This window comes from Brachyhypopomus gauderio, chromosome 11, assembly GCF_052324685.1.
Source record: "Brachyhypopomus gauderio isolate BG-103 chromosome 11, BGAUD_0.2, whole genome shotgun sequence".
Taxonomy (NCBI): Eukaryota; Metazoa; Chordata; class Actinopteri; order Gymnotiformes; family Hypopomidae; genus Brachyhypopomus; species Brachyhypopomus gauderio.
In genome coordinates this window covers 19,991,055-20,009,382 of record NC_135221.1, presented here as the reverse complement: position 1 = coordinate 20,009,382, position 18,328 = coordinate 19,991,055, and the positions used below count along the sequence as shown (strand labels likewise).

Below are 18,328 nucleotides of genomic sequence, written 5' to 3'. Positions count from 1 at the left end.
TTTGTCTTATTTTTTTTATTGGTTAGGTCATCCAGCTACCTTACCTTTCAAATGTTTTTCTTAAATATTTTTATACAGGGAAAAAGATAAATTAAAACTTAATTTATTACTGTATATTAGCGCTTAAAACAATATTAAGCACCTCTAATAATACTGCAATACCATTCACAAAAATATCTTAATGAATTTAACTAATGCTACTATTTAGTTTCATAATACAATACAGGTGACACATACAGATATTGTATAATTGATGCAAAGACATTTCATCCACACCTCCAGACATAAGCAGATTTGCCCTTGTCCAGAAGGAACCATCTGAGACTAGTGGGCGGGGTTAACCTGATCCAATGGGCGGAGCTCTGATGCAAAGGCCTTAATATCCAAAGGTGTTCTCTCCGCTGTATGCCACGTACAGAAATCCATCTTCATCTTTCTCTTTTTCATACAGCTGCCCCATGGTCAGACTGAAAGACATACGTCCGTTAACCCAGTTCATCAACATTTTCAACACGGGTCTGAAATATGAGGTCATCATGACTCACCTGGACTGGGGCACAGTTTTGTCAACAAAAAGGAAGATGGCCTTCTCTGAGGGCAGCTGGATCCGCTTCCTAATGATCCACATGAACTGGGCTACCGTGATGTCTGACGGGACCAGGTACTTCCGCTTGTCAATGTCCAGTATTTGTGAGCCAGACACCTTCTCTACGATAACCTGCTCAGACGTGGAAAAGGAAGTAAGTCTAACCACCTAGACAAGGCTGCGCAGACGTGACTCAGCCAAACTGCAGGTCCACAACAGCCACTTCTTGTTATGAGCAGAAACACTGCGAAGCTGCTAGAGTCCATCTGCACTGCTGATGAAAGACAGCGTAGGTTTTCCCTAAACCCGGTAGCAGGAAACCTCGCAGGGCTGTATGAAACTCTTTCAGGTTTCAGCTTACAGGTGAAGGCCCCATGAAGGAGCAGGTGTGTGTCTCAGGTACTTAAAAGGTCCATTGTATTGGCTTCAGAGCACAATTTTCCTCAACAATGATGCCCCTGTCTGGTTATTTTGACTAATTCAGACCACATGCAAACACCATTCAAACCCCATTGTTCAAACTAAAGTGTGTCCCATTTGCATGCTGAGTTTAGTTCCAAACTCAATCCAACAAACCTGCCCCAGGTAATCAAAGTGTTCAGTAACATCTCAATATTGGGCTCAGGGGTGTAACTAGGTGTGGTACTCACAGGGACCCGATCTGGGTACTTGTGGCGGATTTTGGCTGACTCCACACACCGGTGCTCTGCATGGGAAATAAGAAAACAGGAGTCTCAGGCTGGGAATGTTTACAATGGAGGATGACAGATTTCAAAAATATGTTTTTAAATGCTTCCTTTTTTGTGTTTTGGTAAGGTGGAATTTCAACCACCTATTTTGTAATAGTTATGTTCATGCAGAACAACTTGGGGTAAAGAACTCAGAACAACCAGCAGCGATGTGTGCGTGTCCGACAGGGGACATTGAGCAACACTGAACTCGAAGGCATTTCCCTGCACGTACACTTCAATTATGCAACTTGACGCCAGGACATCATGAACACAGAAATAATCATGTTGTGATTAGAAGACATCCCGATTTTACAGTTTGTTTTGAACATTGTTTTGGACCACTGCGTTTGGTGTGTGTTTAAAGCACTGACCCCACACTCTGCATTTGAGAACCATTGACCTAAACGCTTTGAATTATATCTAACGTTCTTCTTCTGGATGTTACAATGTCGGTTTTACATTCAGAGCGTTACATTTGTATTTAATAACAGGAGTCATTAATTTAGCTGGCTAGTGTTAGAGACTTGAACTGGTTTTCGCAGGTTGGTTTAACCATCTACAGTTTACACGGTTATTGTCTGTTCTAGAAAACACAAAAGGGGCTAATATTTTAAGAGCTGGCGTATTGAATAGAGATAGTTAGGACAATCTGATATTTGAGATTAGAGAGATAATTATGATAAAATGATATTTGAGATTAGAGAGATATTTAGGATAAGTTGATGTCTTGTCTATCATCCTAAGGGTGGATCAGTGCTAGGCCTGGCCACAACAATGTAAACACGACGGTGCGACATTAACCACACAAAACATATATAAATAACCCCGAGAGTTTGTCGTTTGGCTCATTAATGCTAGCTACCTATATTTATTTAAGGATACGGCTGGAAAACTAGTCCAACTTGCGTGACAGCCAGACAGCCTAAGATAGCTAAACTATGCTAGCTATGCTAACTAGCTAGGTTAGCTTGCCAATGAAACGCAATTACCCAGGGAATGGTCTTCTTTAAACATCCATTTCATTTTTGCAGGTTCCGCGCTCCAGTAGCGTAATGCTATTATTGAAAGATGAATACAAATATTAATATTATCTAACTAAATAGGAGAAATTACGATGTTACCAACATCAACAACGTCAATAACAAAACGTCAACAATCTAGTTAGCTGACTAGCCAGTGCCGAGCCGTGATGACGCACGTCCGGTCAAACCCTCACATGAATACCCGTGTATATAAACACATCCGGTCAAACCCTCGCATGAATACCCGTGTATATAAACACGTCCGGCCAAACCCTCACATGAATACCCGTGAAGATTTATAAACACGTCCGGCCAAACCCTCAAATGAATAACTGTGTATATAAACACGTCCGGTCAAACCCTCACATGAATACCCGTGTATATAAACACGTCCGGTCAAACCCTCACATGAATACCCGTGTATATAAACACGTCCGGTCAAACCCTCACATGAATACCCGTGTATATAAATACGTCCGGTCAAACCCTCACATGAATACCCGTGTATATAAACACGTCCGGTCAAACCCTCACATGAATACCCGTGTATATAAACACGTCCGGTCAAACCCTCACATGAATACCCGTGTATATAAACACGTCCGGTCAAACCCTCACATGAATACCCGTGTATATAAACATGTCCAGTCAAACCCTCATATAAATACCCGTGTATATAACCATGTCCATTCAAACCCTCACATGAATGAATACCTGTGTATATAACCATGTCCAGTCAAACCCTCACATGAATGAATACCTGTGTATATAACCATGTCCGGTCAAACCCTCACATGAATACCCGTGTATATAAACACGTCCGGTCAAACCCTCACATGAATACCCGTGTATATAAACACGTCCGGTCAAACCCTCACATGAATACCTGTGTATATAAACATGTCCGGTCAAACCCTCACATGAATACCAGTGTATATAAACATGTCCAGTCAAACCCTCACATGAATACCAGTGTATATAAACATGTCCAGTCAAACCCTCGTATAAATACCCGTGTATATAACCATGTCCAGTCAAACCCTCACATGAATGAATACCTGTGTATATAACCATGTCCGGTCAAACCCCCACATGAATACCTGTGTATATAACCATGTCCAGTCAAACCCTCACACGAATAACCGTGAAGTGTTGCATTAATGTACGCAAAGAAAAACCAAACTCGTTGAAATGAGCTTGTATTTAATTGTATCGTATTTTTCAACAAACAACTTGTCAATAAGTAAGTCTTTCGCAAACACACATCATGCATTTGGATGAACGTGGTTCTGACACTAAACATAATAAGCGAGGTGTAGTGACGTCGCCAGGCGTCATGGTAACGGACGCCTGCAGACCGGAAGTAAGCGACACAGAAGAGTGAGGCTAAAATCCTAGCGTCACTTTTAAATTAAACTGGGTGACTGTATGGACAACTAGTAAAAGTAACATTTTCGCTGATTCAGCGTTTTAAAGATAATAAAAGGGAGATAACAGCATACAGCATTCCAAAACAATAAAAACTGTAAACAATAAAACGTCACCTAGCGTACATGCTAACTAGCTAAGTTATCCAGCCAAGACGAGCTTGTTTGACTCGGTCATCTACACGCGTCTCGTGTTTGCGCCCTAAACTAAACGTGTAAAACTAAACGACAGTTCTCAGTAGTAAAAGTAAACACGATGGCCTTTTATGAAGTGTACTCTCATCCGGCTCTGATAAGGTATAAAACCAGCTTTTGCACACGAGCCACGTTGTTTGTGGCGGTGGTTTTGTGTCTCACGTACGTCCCACCGCTGCTCGTTGCTTACAGAAGTCAAGGTACATACATTTATTATTAATATCATTACGTTTTATTTTCACGTATTTGATTCAGTACACATCATCAATCAATATCCGATTTGTTGATGTATCGAACAGGTTTTTGGTTGAAACGAAGTACGTATGAAGAGCAACCTGTGGTACGTTTCCAGTATCAGATGTTACTTGTCGGGTCCACCGGCGTGATGGGGGAGTATGTGGCGTGGAGCACCTTTCCTAACTTCAACCGTCTGCTGGGAAATAATCTTCGCATCCCTGCCGTGTCTGTAAGTGCTGCATGTGCGACAAACGTTGCTGTGGGTTGAAAGATCCGGTCTGATGGGGTTTTCTGTTACAGTCTTACTTTATAAGCTGATATTTATCATAGCCAATTACAGGGTAGTTTCGTAGTAGATGAGCATTGCCATGACCAAGCTGGTCCCTCAAACAGGTCCGAGAGCAGGACCAGAACCAGGATGGGAAGACTGACCGATTAATACTGCAACTCGCAGTTCCTCTGAAAGCAGAAGAGCAAGTGTACAGCGTCCAGCTTCTGCTGACCTTCTCCTACCAGCTGTTTGTATGCATCTCCATGTACCTCACTCACCAAACTTATACCTGTTTGTGTATTGTATAGTTTTTGAGTCACACTCATGAACCTTTCTCTCTCTCTCTCTCTCCCTCTGGACGTGTGCACACGTGCGCGTACGTGTGTGCATGCGTGTGTTTAGCGGATGTCTACTGTGGTGATGCAGACGCTCGCTCTGGTTCAACACTCGTCCTCTGTCCCAGGATCGCAGCTCTTTGTCAGTGGAGATCTGAGGCTCCACCAGAGAACTCCACTTCCTCACCGTGGGCTACACACATCTTACAATGTGAGCTTGTCTGAAAAAGCGTGTCGCCACCCGTGTGCGTTCTCTGCACATCTGATCAATTTTATTTCAGTAATTATATCTAGAAAGCAGGAAAAGTAGGCAGACACGAGAAACAAATATTTAAATCTGCAGGGAATGGATTAGTGTTATGAGAACATCCACCCACTTACATTCTCAGAAACATCCGCCTACTTACATTCTCAGAAACATCCGCCCACTTACATTCTCAGAAACATCCACCCACTTACAGTCTTGGAGACACCTGCACAGTTACAGTCTCAGAGACACCCGCACAGTCTCAGAGACATCCACACAGTCTCAGAGACATCCGCATAGTTAATCTGAGACACCCACACAGGCACACATACACAGCACAGGTACACTGGTGACTACATAGGTACAGAAACAAAAGAAAAATATATGCGTCTGCACAGTGCTCCTGCAGAAATAACAGGGTGCTTATTAGGTAAATTATAATAATGAGCTCTGGCAAGGATGACTCACCAGCCAGGTTTACCTGTAGCTCTCATGTAAGAAGACTCCAATTATCTCACTATGTGTAGACTCAGGGCAGATATCAGTGCAGATATCCATATCCTCAGGTGTGGGAGGGGTAGACCAGGGCAGGTAGTCTTATCTTCAGGTGTGGGAGGGGTAGACCAGGGCAGGTAGTCTTATCCTCAGGTGTGGGAGGGGTAGACCAGGGCAGGTAGTCTTATCCTCAGGTGTGGGAGGGGTAGACCAGGGCAGGTAGTCTTATCCTCAGGTGTGGGAGGGGTAGACCAGGGCAGGTAGTCTTATCCTCAGGTGTGGCTGCAAGAATTAGTTCTAACCAGGCCAGAACCCTCCATACAACTACCAGTTAAACAAATGCAAATAAGCACCTTATAATTGGTTAGAACAAAAAGCACACCGTCCTCAGCAGATAAGGGGTGTGGTTATTTTCAGATGTTGACTTGGCTGGGTTCTGCTTGTGTGCAATACCTTTTAATGACATCATCTCCATGTTCAGGTGTCAGTGGTGGATGGTGCCAGCCCCTTTGCTAGTGCATATGACCTGGCCAAAATCATCGGGTCCTACCAGGAGAGAAACTGTAAGCAGAGAGTGGGCGTGTGTGTGTGTGTGCGCATGCGTGTGTTTGTGAATCAGTAGGTAGGGGGGTGTATACAGCTGTGTGTGTCCAAGGCTTCATCCTGTGGCCACAGACTCACTGTGAGCTCATCAGGGTTGACTGGTGCCGTCTGACCCACCTTGTCCCTCCCTGCAGTGACGACCCATCTCGCCTGTCCAGCTCCAGTGTGGACAGCTGGTCGAGCTGCAAATGTTCCCTTTCAGATTAACGTGGAAATCGGGTACCCAGTTGAGACAATCAGATATCCTTTCCCTAGTCACCCTTGTGAGTCACTGCCTCAGGTACCAAGGGAAGCTTCTACTTAATCCACTGTGACTTATCAGCATTTAATAAAGAAAACCCTTTTAAATGAATGATATAAAAATCAACTAGTATTGTGATTTTGTTATATAAAATGTTGCTAACATTGTGATTTAATTGATCTGTACTTACTTTCCTGAGTAATAAGACTACCATAATAAGATGAAGGATGTGTTGAGTTCACATAGTTAAGCAGCTTCTCAGTGAAGACCGTGATTTGTTCGTGTTCCTCCATTTCCTCTGTCTGTCTCCTTGACCGAGAGTTCCACCTATAGACCAGGATTTTGGGAGACAATCAAGTTTGCCTGGATCCAGTATGTCAGTGTGCTGCTCATCTTCCTCTGGGTGTTTGAGCGGGTTCAGACCTTCGTCTTCCATAACCAGGTCCTGCCTACAGTACCTGTACCTGCATCTATGCTGAAACACCACCACTGCTGACCTGCATCTGCATCCACTCTGCTTCCTGCACATGGCTGTGTGTGTGTGTGTGTGTGTGTGTGTGTGTGTGTGTCTGTGTGTGTGTTTCTGAGGTAGTGTCAATAATCATTTGCATAGAATGTTCCAATTTGATACATTTTAATATGTGTAGAACTTTATACTGTATTTACAGATTTTTTGATTAAATATGTTTCTCTGACATTTTTGTGTCCAGTATTAATAATAGGAACAAATACTCCTATGTGTCCTAACCTTCAGTTGTTGCTGAGCCACAGTTTCATTGTGTTACTGATCGCAGTAGGTAAAGGAAAGACTCCTCGGACCACTGCTGGTTCCCCATAGAAAATGGACATGTCAAATCAAAGATTTAAAACCGTTCTGGACATTTTCTGTCATGCGTAACCACGGAGTCCCCCCTGACTCTTTCATCACATATCTCTACATCATTTGGCAGGCCCTCCTATCCAGAGCAGGTATGTGTGATTGCATGTGTGCTCCCTGGTTTCTGAACTAGAATCTCGCTCTGCCTGCTCTACCAGGTGAGTCCACTCGATCCCTTTAATCCCACACCTCCAACCTGCCCTCCTTCCAAACCCCTTCTTTTCAGGCACAGACGTAGTTTGTAGCCCAGCCTGTGTGCTCAGAATCAGCAGCAAACTGAGGACCATCACCTTGTGAATCAAGTGTCATTGTGTAACACTGACGTCATAACAGTTTATTACAGTCTAAGATGTAACAGGATTTTTTTTTTTACAAATTAAAAAAGTTACATGAAACAAGTGAAATAGAAAATATTGATGATCATTAAATAAAATACAGCCAGGTATATATACAAGCACAAGTGAATAGATATTTTACCCGGATTTAAAAATTGCTGCAATTTGGGCTAATCAAAGTTGAAATGGAAATTTATTCCAGATTTGTGTAGCATCATCAGCACTAAACACCATTTTCCCATGTTTGGGCTCTATACACTGACCTGTGTCCATGTTTGATGTACTTTCTGGGCTCTACACAGTGGCCTGTGTCCATGGAGCTAAAAGCCCTACTAGGTTTATACTCTTTCAGCAGCTGTGAGAAGTATTCTGGATCTAATCCATTCACTGATTTGTAGATTAGTAGTGCGTTAAAGTCAGTTCCATAACCAACTAGAAGCCAGTGTAGAGATGTTCTAGCTGCAGTAATGTGCTCTAATCTCTTTATTCTGGTTACAACACTTGTAGTTGTGTTTTGAATGCGCTGTAGCTGTTGTATTGTCTTTGTGGAGTCCAGTTAGGAGGCCATTAAACTTGTCCATGCTGCTGGAGCTGAAAGCAGGCACAAGCTTTTTAGGTCTTGGTGGTTTTATTTTTAATGTAACCAGGCAAAAACATCAAGAACATAATCTTATATATAGTGTCACATTTAATATAACAAAGCAAGAAATTAATAACCTTATTAACCTTATTAATAATCCTTATTAACACAGCTGTGATACACGATTGGCCTAATATAATCAGTTAACAGAAGCACAGGAACGGGTATCTTTCTAATTTTCCTTTATATAAATTCTTAAACATAAAAAGTGAGATTTCATTGTGATGTTTTTGCAGTGTGTTCCAATCATATATAGTGACAGACTGAAATGAAGTGTTTGCTTTAGAGTCTTTCGGTTGGGCGTGGGGAGATGACCTGCTGTTGTATTTAGCAGATAATGGCTCTATCGGGGTTTGCAAATAGGGTAGCATCTGTCCTGGATTGGTCTAAAATATTAATGTTAACCAGTGAAAATTGCCAAGAGTGTGTAAAGAGGGTCCTAGTGGCTCATTAATGCAGGCACAAAAACCATTTACAGCCATATTAGCACTTCTTGCAACATCACTAGTGACAGAACCAGGGACAACATGAACATATCATAAGCAGCATAGCTGGTAAGTTTCTTTAAAGTGGTTGCTCTAAGGGAATAAGGGCTTTGTATTTGTACTGGGCTCTGTAATCACACAATGAATGCCAACTTGATCTAGCTATACTAACCTATCAATAAATATGTCTGCAGTAATGTAGTAACGAGTAAATTCTGAGGCCATCTGGTAGCAGTGTTAATTTCGTTGACGAATAATTTTCGTCATAGTTTTCGTCAACGAACCTTTTTTCATGACGAAAACGAGACGATAACTAAATTAAAACTATACGAAGGGATAAAAACGATGACGAAATTAAAGGACATTTTCGTCAACGAATAAAAACGAGACGAAAATATTGTCCAGCGACGACATTCAATCAGACCTGATTTAGTTTTGTGAAAGGTAGGGATAAGTTAAGAAGAGATCCAACCGTAACTACTTTAGCGTACACGGAGAGGCGGGACAAACCGGGTAACCATCCAATCAGAACTAACGTCTTCACATCGCGCAGAACCCGTTAGGACAAAACCAGCGCGTGAACTGTGGTCACTCATGAAATTAAACTCGAAGTTAACTCGACAATGTCAGCAGGGAGAAAGATGAGCGGCGATATATGGACACATTTCTCCTTTGACTTTGAGAAAAACAAGATGCTGTGTAAACCATGAGGAATGATGATGTCGGGACAAATACGACAAATGAAACGACATCTGCGGGCTATGGCATTGTTTTACGGCGCCCAGTTTTATATAGAATGTAATATGCATTGTTCATAAACTCCATATGTTTTCAGGTAGAGCGGACCTACTGGTCATCAATGTTTTGTTATTGTTATGCTCAATAACTATAAGTTCAGGTCAATAGAGTTGTTTGGAAATTTGTTTTTGTATATATTGCACATACAAAAAATAATATTCTGTAACTGGTTAATAAATGTTTCATTTTGTGCAAGTGTATATAATGACTACTACACCATTTATATTTTAGTCAACTAAATTATTTTGATATTATTCGACTAAATTCCAATGATAATTAGTCGACTAAAACTAGACTAAGACTAAAAACAAATCAATGACTAAATTATGACTAAAACTAAATTACATTTTAGTCAAAAGACTAAGACTAAAACTAAATCCAAAATTGCTGTCAAAATTAACACTGTCTGGTAGATACATATGGCCAGCTTGACCTTTTCCATTGAAGTTTCTGTCACCCTCACAGTAATGGCCCTCAAAGAGGTAAAAAATAAAAATAAAACACCTGAATACTGACAAATATTGGTCTTGGTGTTGCTAGATCTCAATGCTGCCTTTAACTCTATAAATGATAAACCTCTAAAGAGGCTGGGAAATGAGTTAGGAGAATTCAGAAATGTCCTCTATCAGGAAATGACAGTTGGGATTTGTGTTTTTCTTAGAAGGAGGAAGCAAATGTCTCTTACTGTAATTGGATAAGTCAGATATAACATGCTGAGTCCCCCAGGGTTCTGACTGGGCTCCTTACTCAATCTCTTTAGGCTAATTTCTACAGCACAGCATCATTTCCTTTCACAGGTGTGTAGATGATGCACTCGTACACCTGCCCTTGTATACCTGCCCTTTCCTCTGATTATATCCCAGTAGACACACTTCACCTCATTTTGGAGCACATAGTATTTGGATGAAGGATTTTCTTCAGTTAAATAAAGACAATTCTGATACTTGGCAACAGATTGCTGCATGTACACATTAGACCATATCTGACTTTTAGAAGTGACTATTGGGCCTATAAAGTCCATCCTTTCTTACTCTGGGACAGATGCCCTTTCATGGCTTTAAATACAGTCCATCTTCTCCTCGACTTCATCCCTAACAACCGTGGATTGTCCTCCTGTGTAATCTACTAATCCTCTAAGCCAATTAAAGTTCATGTTGTTACACCTTGGTTGTCTGAGGTGAAAATCACAATTAGAAAGAGCGCTCCACTCATCTCCACAGAGATTTCCAGACTCCCCTATAGGGTTCATTGTGGAAATCATCCTTCTACAATAATCCTCCTTTCCTTCTCTCCCTCAGATACTGATATTTCAACTTTGATCTTTGCATACCTATCTGATATTTCATAAGGGATAACTGTACATCATCTGAAACTGGACCTCAGCAAGGCAGATCTCTTACGTATTCCTTGTGATTTCTCCACACCCAAAGAACTGGCCTTTGAGAACTCAGCACTCACACCATCTGACAATGCTAGAAATCTGGGCGTGGTCCTGGATAATCAGCCATCGCCTGCCCATGTTACTAACATGACCTAGGCAGGGAGATGTATCTCATACAGAGTAAGGAGAATTTGCCACTTCTTTCCATAGATGAAACTCAGTTGACTGTCCATGCCCTCATCATCTATTCACAGGGGCCTCTCTGCACACACCTCTAGACCCATCCATCTTATCAAGACATATTCAGTCTTCTCAAGGACACACACTTCATTTTTGCTGTTGCTACATTCCTTCAACTGGCTCCCTGTACCTGCCCGCATTAGATTAAAAACCCTGACGCTTGCGTACAGAACTGACTGGTTCTACTGCCTCCCACCTGCAAGCTCTCTGCCCCGCACCACATCTCCTGCCCCTTTTGCCCCCATGACTCAAACTGTTCCCCAAGACTCAAGATCATGAGTCTTCCCACTCCCACCCCCAAAAAACTCCCACTTCCTCTCTGTACATCAGTCTCTCGGCGTCTTCATGCACTGACTGAACATCCACCTCCTCTATAAGCACTTAAATGATCCAGAGTCACTTCAAGACACTCAATCACCAAGTCACTCGATCACCAAGACACTCGATCACCAAGGCACTCAATCACCAAGACACTCGATCACCAAGACACTCGATCACCAAGACACTCGATCACCAAGTCACTTGATCACCAAGACACTCGATCACCAAGGCACTCAATCACCAAGTCACTCGATCTCCAAGACACTCGTTCACCAAGGCACTCGATCACCAAGACACTCGATCACCAAGGCACTCGATCACCAAGGCACTCGATCACCAAGACACTCGATCACCAAGGCACTCAATCACCAAGACACTCGATCACCAAATCACTCGATCACCAAGACTTCATTAGACATCCTTTTATGCATTTGTATTTCGAGATTGCCGTCTGGCGGTGGTCTAGCTTAATAGGATCCTTAGACTTTTGTCTAATGCATAAGCATAAGTTTTTTTTACTATTGTAAAACACTCTGGACAAGATGTAAATGTAATGAACATTTGTACAGTAGTTATATTAATAATCTACTTATTTGATCCATGCTCAGACCGCATTATGACTATGTGAGGTATATGGCTGCTGTGATAAGCGTTACGACTGACATGGTTTCTTTTTTATTTCCCTATTTGTTTTTTATCACAGACTCTTCCAGTCATAACTGATACTGTCATGCAAACATAGTGTTGTAAAATCACATACATCAGCCTTACTGGATCTACCACCTGCTTTCCAGGTGTGAATGTGTTTGTGATGGTGTGAATGCGTTAGTGGTGGTGATGGTGATGGTGTGAATGTGTTTGTGATGGTGTGGATGTGTTTGTGGTGGAGTAAATGTGTTTGTGATGGTGATGGCGTGGATGTGTTTGTGGTGGAGTAAATGTGTTTGTATTTGTGATGGTGTGAATGTGTTTGTGGTGGTGATGGTGATGGCGTGGATGTGTTTGTGGTGGAGTAAATGTGTTTGTGATGGTGATGGCGTGGATGTAGATGTGTTTGTGGTGGAGTAAATGTGTTTGTGATGGTGATGGTGATGGCGTGGATGTGTTTGTGGTGGAGTAAATGTGTTTGTGATGGTGATGGCGTGGATGTGTTTGTGGTGGAGTAAATGTGTTTGTATTTGTGATGGTGTGAATGTATTTGTGGTGGTGATGGAGATGGCGTGGATGTGTTTGTGGTGGAGTAAATGTGTTTGTGATGGCGTGGATGTGTTTGTGATGGTGTGAATGTGTTTGTGATGGTGATGGCGTGGATATGTTTGTGGTGGTGTGAATGTGTTTGTGATGGTGATGGCGTGGATGTGTTTGTGGTGGTGTGAATGTGTTTGTGGTGGTGATGGCGTGGATGTGTTTGTGATGGTGTGAATGTGTTTGTGATGGTGATGGCGTGGATGTGTTTGTGATGGTGTGAATGTGTTTGTGATGGTGATGGCGTGGATGTGTTTGTGATGGTGTGAATGTGTTTGTGATGGTGATGGCGTGGATGTGTTTGTGGTGGAGTGAATGTGTTTGTATTTGTGATGGTGTGGATGTGTTTGTGATGGTGTGAATGTGTTTGTGGTGGTGATGGTGTGGATGTGTTTGTGATGGAGTAAATGTGTTTGTGATGGTGATGGCGTGGATGTGTTTGTGTCATGGCTTGGATGTGTTTGATGGTGATGGCATGGATGTGTTTGTGATGGCGTGGATGTGTTTGTGATGGTGATGGCGTGGATGTGTTTGTGATGGCATGGATGTGTTTGTGATGGTGATGGCGTGGATGCGATTGTGATGGTGATGGCGTGGATGTGTTTGTGGTGGCGTGGATGTGTTTGTGGTGGCGTGGATGTGTTTGTGGTGGTGATGGTGTGGATGTGTTTGTCATGGTGATGGCGTGGATGTGTTTGTGGTTATGTGAATGTGTTTGTGGTTATGTGAATGTGTTTGTGATGGTGTGGATGTGTTTGTGATGGTGATGGTGTGGATGTGTTTGTGGTGGCGTGGATGTGTTTGTGATGGTGTGGATGTGTTTGTGATGGTGATGGCATGGATGCGATTGTGATGGTGATGGCGTGGATGTGTTTGTGGTGGAGTGGATGTGTTTGTGATGGCGTGGATGTGTTTGTGATGGTGATGGCGTGGATGTGTTTGTGATGGTGATGGCGTGGATGTGTTTGTGGTGGCGTGGATGTGTTTGTGGTGGTGATGGTGATGGTGTGGATGTGTTTGTGTGAATGTGTTTGTCATGGTGATGGCGTGGATGTGTTTGTGGTGGAGTGGATGTGTTTGTGATGGCGTGGATGTGTTTGTGATGGTGATGGCGTGGATGCGATTGTGATGGTGATGGCGTGGATGTGTTTGTGGTGGAGTGGATGTGTTTGTGATGGCGTGGATGTGTTTGTGATGGTGTGGATGTGTTTGTGATGGTGATGGTGTGGATGCGATTGTGATGGTGATGGCGTGGATGTGTTTGTGATGGTGATGGCGTGGATGTGTTTGTGATGGTGATGGCGTGGATGTGTTTGTGGTGGCGTGGATGTGTTTGTGGTGGTGATGGTGATGGTGTGGATGTGTTTGTCATGGTGATGGCGTGGATGTGTTTGTGGTGGCGTGGATGTGTTTGTGGTGGTGATGGTGATGGTGTGGATGTGTTTGTCATGGTGATGGCGTGGATGCAATTGTGATGGTGATGGCGTGGATGTGTTTGTGGTGGAGTGGATGTGTTTGTGTTTGTGATGGCGTGGATGTGTTTGTGGTGGTGATGGTGTGGATGTGTTTGTGATGGTGTGGATGTGTTTGTGATGGTGATGGCGTGGATGCGATTGTGATGGTGATGGCATGGATGTGTTTGTGGTGGTGATGGTGTGGATGTGTTTGTGATGGTGATGGTATGGTGTGATCCTTCGTTTTTAAACCCACTTGAGTTTTTCTAGGCCCCTCAGCCCCCCTAGACCCTGTGCTGTTGTGTGTTGTGCTGTTAGTGCTGTGGAAATGCACTAACCCTCCAGCTTCCTTACACTGACTCTGTGATGTTGTGATGATCTGTCTGGCCCATACTGATTAGTTATTCATTAGTTCTGACCTTTTTATTAATGCAAATATGAGCTTCTTGTGATCTAACAGCCTACAGGCAGAACAGTGTGGTCTGGAGTATATTCACTTCACCACACAATTAGCTACAGGCATCAGGCTCAAGAACTGTGTGTGAACATGTGATCAGAGACATGCGAAGGTGTTTCTGTGTTTGCTCATGCTGTCGGTTAACAAGTAACAGAGTTTGACTTCCTACAGCAGTGCAGCCTGAGTCCTATCCCTATCCTGCACACACACACACACACACTCCCCTCACACACGAGAGATGTAGGATGACAGTGCCATAGTTCAGGCATGTGGGATATTTCATCTTTTCATAAGCTCAAACTGAGTCACCCTGTTCATATTGAGTCACTGGTCCACACTGGTCTCTGTTCTGGTCGTGCTCTGCCCCCCCTCTGCTTGTAGCACCGTTGTGTGTAGCTTCTGGCTGTATTTCAGTAATGTATTAACCCATAACATAAAACAGAGTGAAGTGCAGCAATGAACTTGGCATACACTTTGTGTTCCAGCCATGGTTTAAATTTGATCACATGTATCTGAAAGGTGTTTGAAATCTGGCGTAGAGGTGAGATGTTTTTCTTCTGTTATTCACATTTTATTACGTCAGGAGGTCCAAAGATCTGGACAGATGAGGCACACGGGAATTTCCCACCAATTTCTGTTCCTCCAGCAGGAGAGACTGGTATACACACAACTGCTCTTTCAAATAACGACACTCCCAGAGAGGAGTAAATTCACACCCACAGTGGTTTAAATTTACACCTTATGTGACGCATGATACTATAAGAAAGGTAAAACAGAACTCCTGTCTGAACCCAGGACCACAGTCTGGGCTTCTGTTCTGACCCACTCCCCTGTTGGACTTAATTTCAGTAAAGTATAACTCTTGGGGATCTTTCAGTTATCTGCATTTTTGTAATTCTGTTAAAGGATTCAAGTATTTCCATCAGAGTATAACATTATTTAGATGGCTGCGGTGGCTCAGAAACTCTTGTTTCTCCAGACCTGATGTCTGTGAGGTCTGGAAAGATTGTAATATCTCTTTTACCTTTTTGTGTATCTTACACCACAAACTCCTCAGTGTGGCCTCATTTTCCTCTGTGTGCTTTCCACTGTAACTGTGAGATACCGTCATCAGAATGCAGTGTCCTCACGTCAGCACTGGGTCTGACCGAAGTGGTATTTAATGGTTGGTGTAATTGTGGTTTATTAGAGTTTGAGTATTTGCAAAGTAAATATGCACACAGAATTGTGAAGTGCACAAAAACCAAAAGGAAGAGATGAGGAAACGTTACGCCCTGAAGGTGCTTTAAGAGCTGCTGCTCGCAACACTCATCAGCTTAAAACCCATACAGTAGCATAACTGGTTTAAACTATGATTTAGATATCACCTTTCTCCCTGAAACTTGGCTCAGCACTGATAATAATGTCACCCTTAATGAATGAACTTTGATATTGATGCCACCTTGATATTGTTTCTGAGAACTGCCAAAATAGGTGAGGGAGAAGGTATTTGGCAAAGGAAGATATTTATTAGATATCAGTGTTTTGGTGAATACAAAAATTTTAATATTTTGCTATTAATTGCTATTTTTTGTAAACAGTTGGTTGTATTTATTGACCTATGTACCACCTCCCCACACATCACCCAGGTTTTATTGAGTTTAGCTGTTATCAAAAATTATGATTGACTTTGATTGCCATGATTGCCAGTGTGTATATATAGCCAGTGTTTTCCATTCTACTTCGATGGTCATTTGTTTTCGTTACTTCCTGTTTCCTTCCATTTGTTCTCTCTGTTTGTGCCTTAATCTCAGCATTTTTATTAAAATTCATTTTTATATTCCTGTGTTTGTTGTATCCCTGTTTGTGTCATAATCTCAGTATAGATATTCCTGTGTTTGTTGTATCCCTGTTTGTGTCATAATCTCAGTATAGATATTCCTGTCTTTGTTGTATCCCTGTTTGTGTCATAATCTCAGTATAGATATTCCTGTGTTTGTTGTATCCCTGTTTGTGTCATAATCTCAGTATAGATATTCCTGTCTTTGTTGTATCCCTGTTTGTGTCATAATCTCAGTATAGATATTCCTGTCTTTGTTGTATCTCTGTTTGGTTTCATTCTTGGGTCTCTAGACTTTATGCTTCCTAGATTTTTTCCTTTTATCCTTCTTGTCTTCTGGATATCTTCGTGTTGGTAAAACCACTCTGACTCTGGATTTGCCCCTAATGAATATCGCTCTTCTCATCAAATGTGCCTCATGATCGCTACAGGTTACATTACTCCATGTTCAGGTTAAACCTCATTTATCATCTTAGACCTCACCTTATATCTCAGTTATCAGGACAGACCTCAACTTAGATCTCTGTTATCAGGTTAGACTTCACCTTAGATCTCTGTTATCAGGATAGACCTCAACTTAGATCTCTGTTATCAGGCTAGACTTCACCTTAGATATCTGTTATCAGGATAGACCTCAACTTAGATCTCTGTTATCAGGTTAGACTTCACCTTAGATCTCTGTTATCAGGATAGACCTCAACTTAGATCTCTGTTATCAGGTTAGACTTCACCTTAGATATCTGTTATCAGGATAGACCTCAACTTAGATCTCTGTTATCAGGTTAGACTTCACCTTAGACATGAAGAGAGATTGAGACAGCTTAAGCTCACTGTCAACTTATTTTAACAATTATTATTTTTAACACTATTTTTTAACACTTATTATTTTAACAATAAGCATAACATGCAGATCAGCACTGAACTTTTCTACCTTGACTGACAGACCCCAAATAACCCTACATTCATTTTTACTATAATCGTTAACTTAGTTACCGTTAACCCCTCACCTTAGTCCTCACTATGCCTGGCTGACCCCTCACCTTAGCCCTCACTACACCTGGCTGACCCCTCACCTTAGCCCTCACTACACCTGGCTGACCCCTCACCTTAGCCCTCACTACACCTTGTTGACCCCTCACCTTAGTCCTCACTATACCTGGCTGACCCCTCACCTTAGCCCTCACTACACCTGGCTGACCCCTCACCTTAGTCCTCACTACACCTGGCTGACCCCTCACCTTAGTCCTCACTACACCTGGCTGACCCCTCACCTTAGCCCTCACTACACCTGGCTGACCCCTCACCTTAGCCCTCACTACACCTTGTTGACCCCTCACCTTAGTCCTCACTATACCTGGCTGACCCCTCACCTTAGTCCTCACTACACCTGGCTGACCCCTCACCTTAGTCCTCACTACACCTGGTTGACCCCTCACCTTAGTCCTCAATACACCTGGCTGACCCCTCACCTTAGTCCTCACTACACCTGGTTGACCCCTCACCTTAGTCCTCACTACACCTGGTTGACCCCTCACCTTAGTCCTCAATACACCTGGCTGACCCCTCACCTTCGTCCTCACTACACCTGGCTGACCCCTCACCTTAGCCCTCACTACACCTGGCTGACCCCTCACCATAGTCCTCACTACACCTGGCTGACCCCTCACCTTAGTCCTCACTACACCTGGCTGACCCCTCACCTTAGCCCTCACTACACCTTGTTGACCCCTCACCTTAGTCTTCACTACACCTGGCTGACCCCTCACCTTAGTCCTCACTACACCTGGCTGACCCCTCACCTTCGTCCTCACTACACCTGGCTGACCCCTCACCTTTGTCCTCACTACACCTGGTTGACCCCTCAACTTAGTCCTCACTACACCTGG

General features: G+C 42.9%; 2 protein-coding genes and 1 long non-coding RNA gene across 3 annotated transcripts; 2 read left to right on the top strand and 1 right to left on the bottom strand.

The window, feature by feature from the left end:
* gabarapl2 (GABA(A) receptor-associated protein like 2) lies at positions 1 to 2,393 on the bottom strand. Its single transcript, XM_077022606.1, has 4 exons — positions 2,307 to 2,393; positions 1,237 to 1,292; positions 546 to 718; positions 1 to 467 (listed from the first exon to the last, which is right to left on the bottom strand). Exons 1-4 carry the CDS (start codon positions 2,338 to 2,340, stop codon positions 377 to 379), a joined length of 354 nt encoding a protein of 117 aa, XP_076878721.1. The 5' UTR covers positions 2,341 to 2,393; the 3' UTR covers positions 1 to 376.
* A 1,293-nt stretch (positions 2,394 to 3,686) lies between these two features.
* tmem231 (transmembrane protein 231) lies at positions 3,687 to 7,085 on the top strand. The gene is made up of 7 exons (XM_077022601.1): positions 3,687 to 4,161; positions 4,261 to 4,427; positions 4,592 to 4,720; positions 4,872 to 5,015; positions 6,028 to 6,109; positions 6,284 to 6,389; positions 6,718 to 7,085. Exons 1-7 carry the CDS (start codon positions 4,023 to 4,025, stop codon positions 6,884 to 6,886), a joined length of 936 nt encoding a protein of 311 aa, XP_076878716.1. The 5' UTR covers positions 3,687 to 4,022; the 3' UTR covers positions 6,887 to 7,085.
* Positions 7,086 to 7,396: 311 nt separating this feature from the next.
* Positions 7,397 to 10,975, top strand: LOC143527406 (uncharacterized). The gene is made up of 3 exons (XR_013134107.1): positions 7,397 to 7,425; positions 10,286 to 10,322; positions 10,824 to 10,975. It is a non-coding gene; the product is annotated as an uncharacterized LOC143527406 (long non-coding RNA).
* The last annotated feature ends 7,353 nt before the right edge of the window (positions 10,976 to 18,328 follow it).

Excerpts from the sequence above, each read along its gene's own strand:
- gabarapl2 (XM_077022606.1), bottom strand. The coding sequence starts at position 2,340 with ATGAAATGGATGTTTAAAGAAGACCATTCCCTGG. Across the intron at positions 1,293-2,306 it reads TAAAGAAGACCATTCCCTGG|AGCACCGGTGTGTGGAGTCA; the intron begins GTAATTGCGTTT and ends TTTCCCATGCAG. Across the intron at positions 719-1,236 it reads AGTACCCAGATCGGGTCCCT|GTTATCGTAGAGAAGGTGTC; the intron begins GTGAGTACCACA and ends ACGTCTGAGCAG.
- tmem231 (XM_077022601.1), top strand. The coding sequence starts at position 4,023 with ATGGCCTTTTATGAAGTGTACTCTCATCCGGCTCTGATAAGGTATAAA. Across the intron at positions 4,721-4,871 it reads CCTTCTCCTACCAGCTGTTT|CGGATGTCTACTGTGGTGAT; the intron begins GTATGCATCTCC and ends GCGTGTGTTTAG. Across the intron at positions 5,016-6,027 it reads GGCTACACACATCTTACAAT|GTGTCAGTGGTGGATGGTGC; the intron begins GTGAGCTTGTCT and ends CTCCATGTTCAG.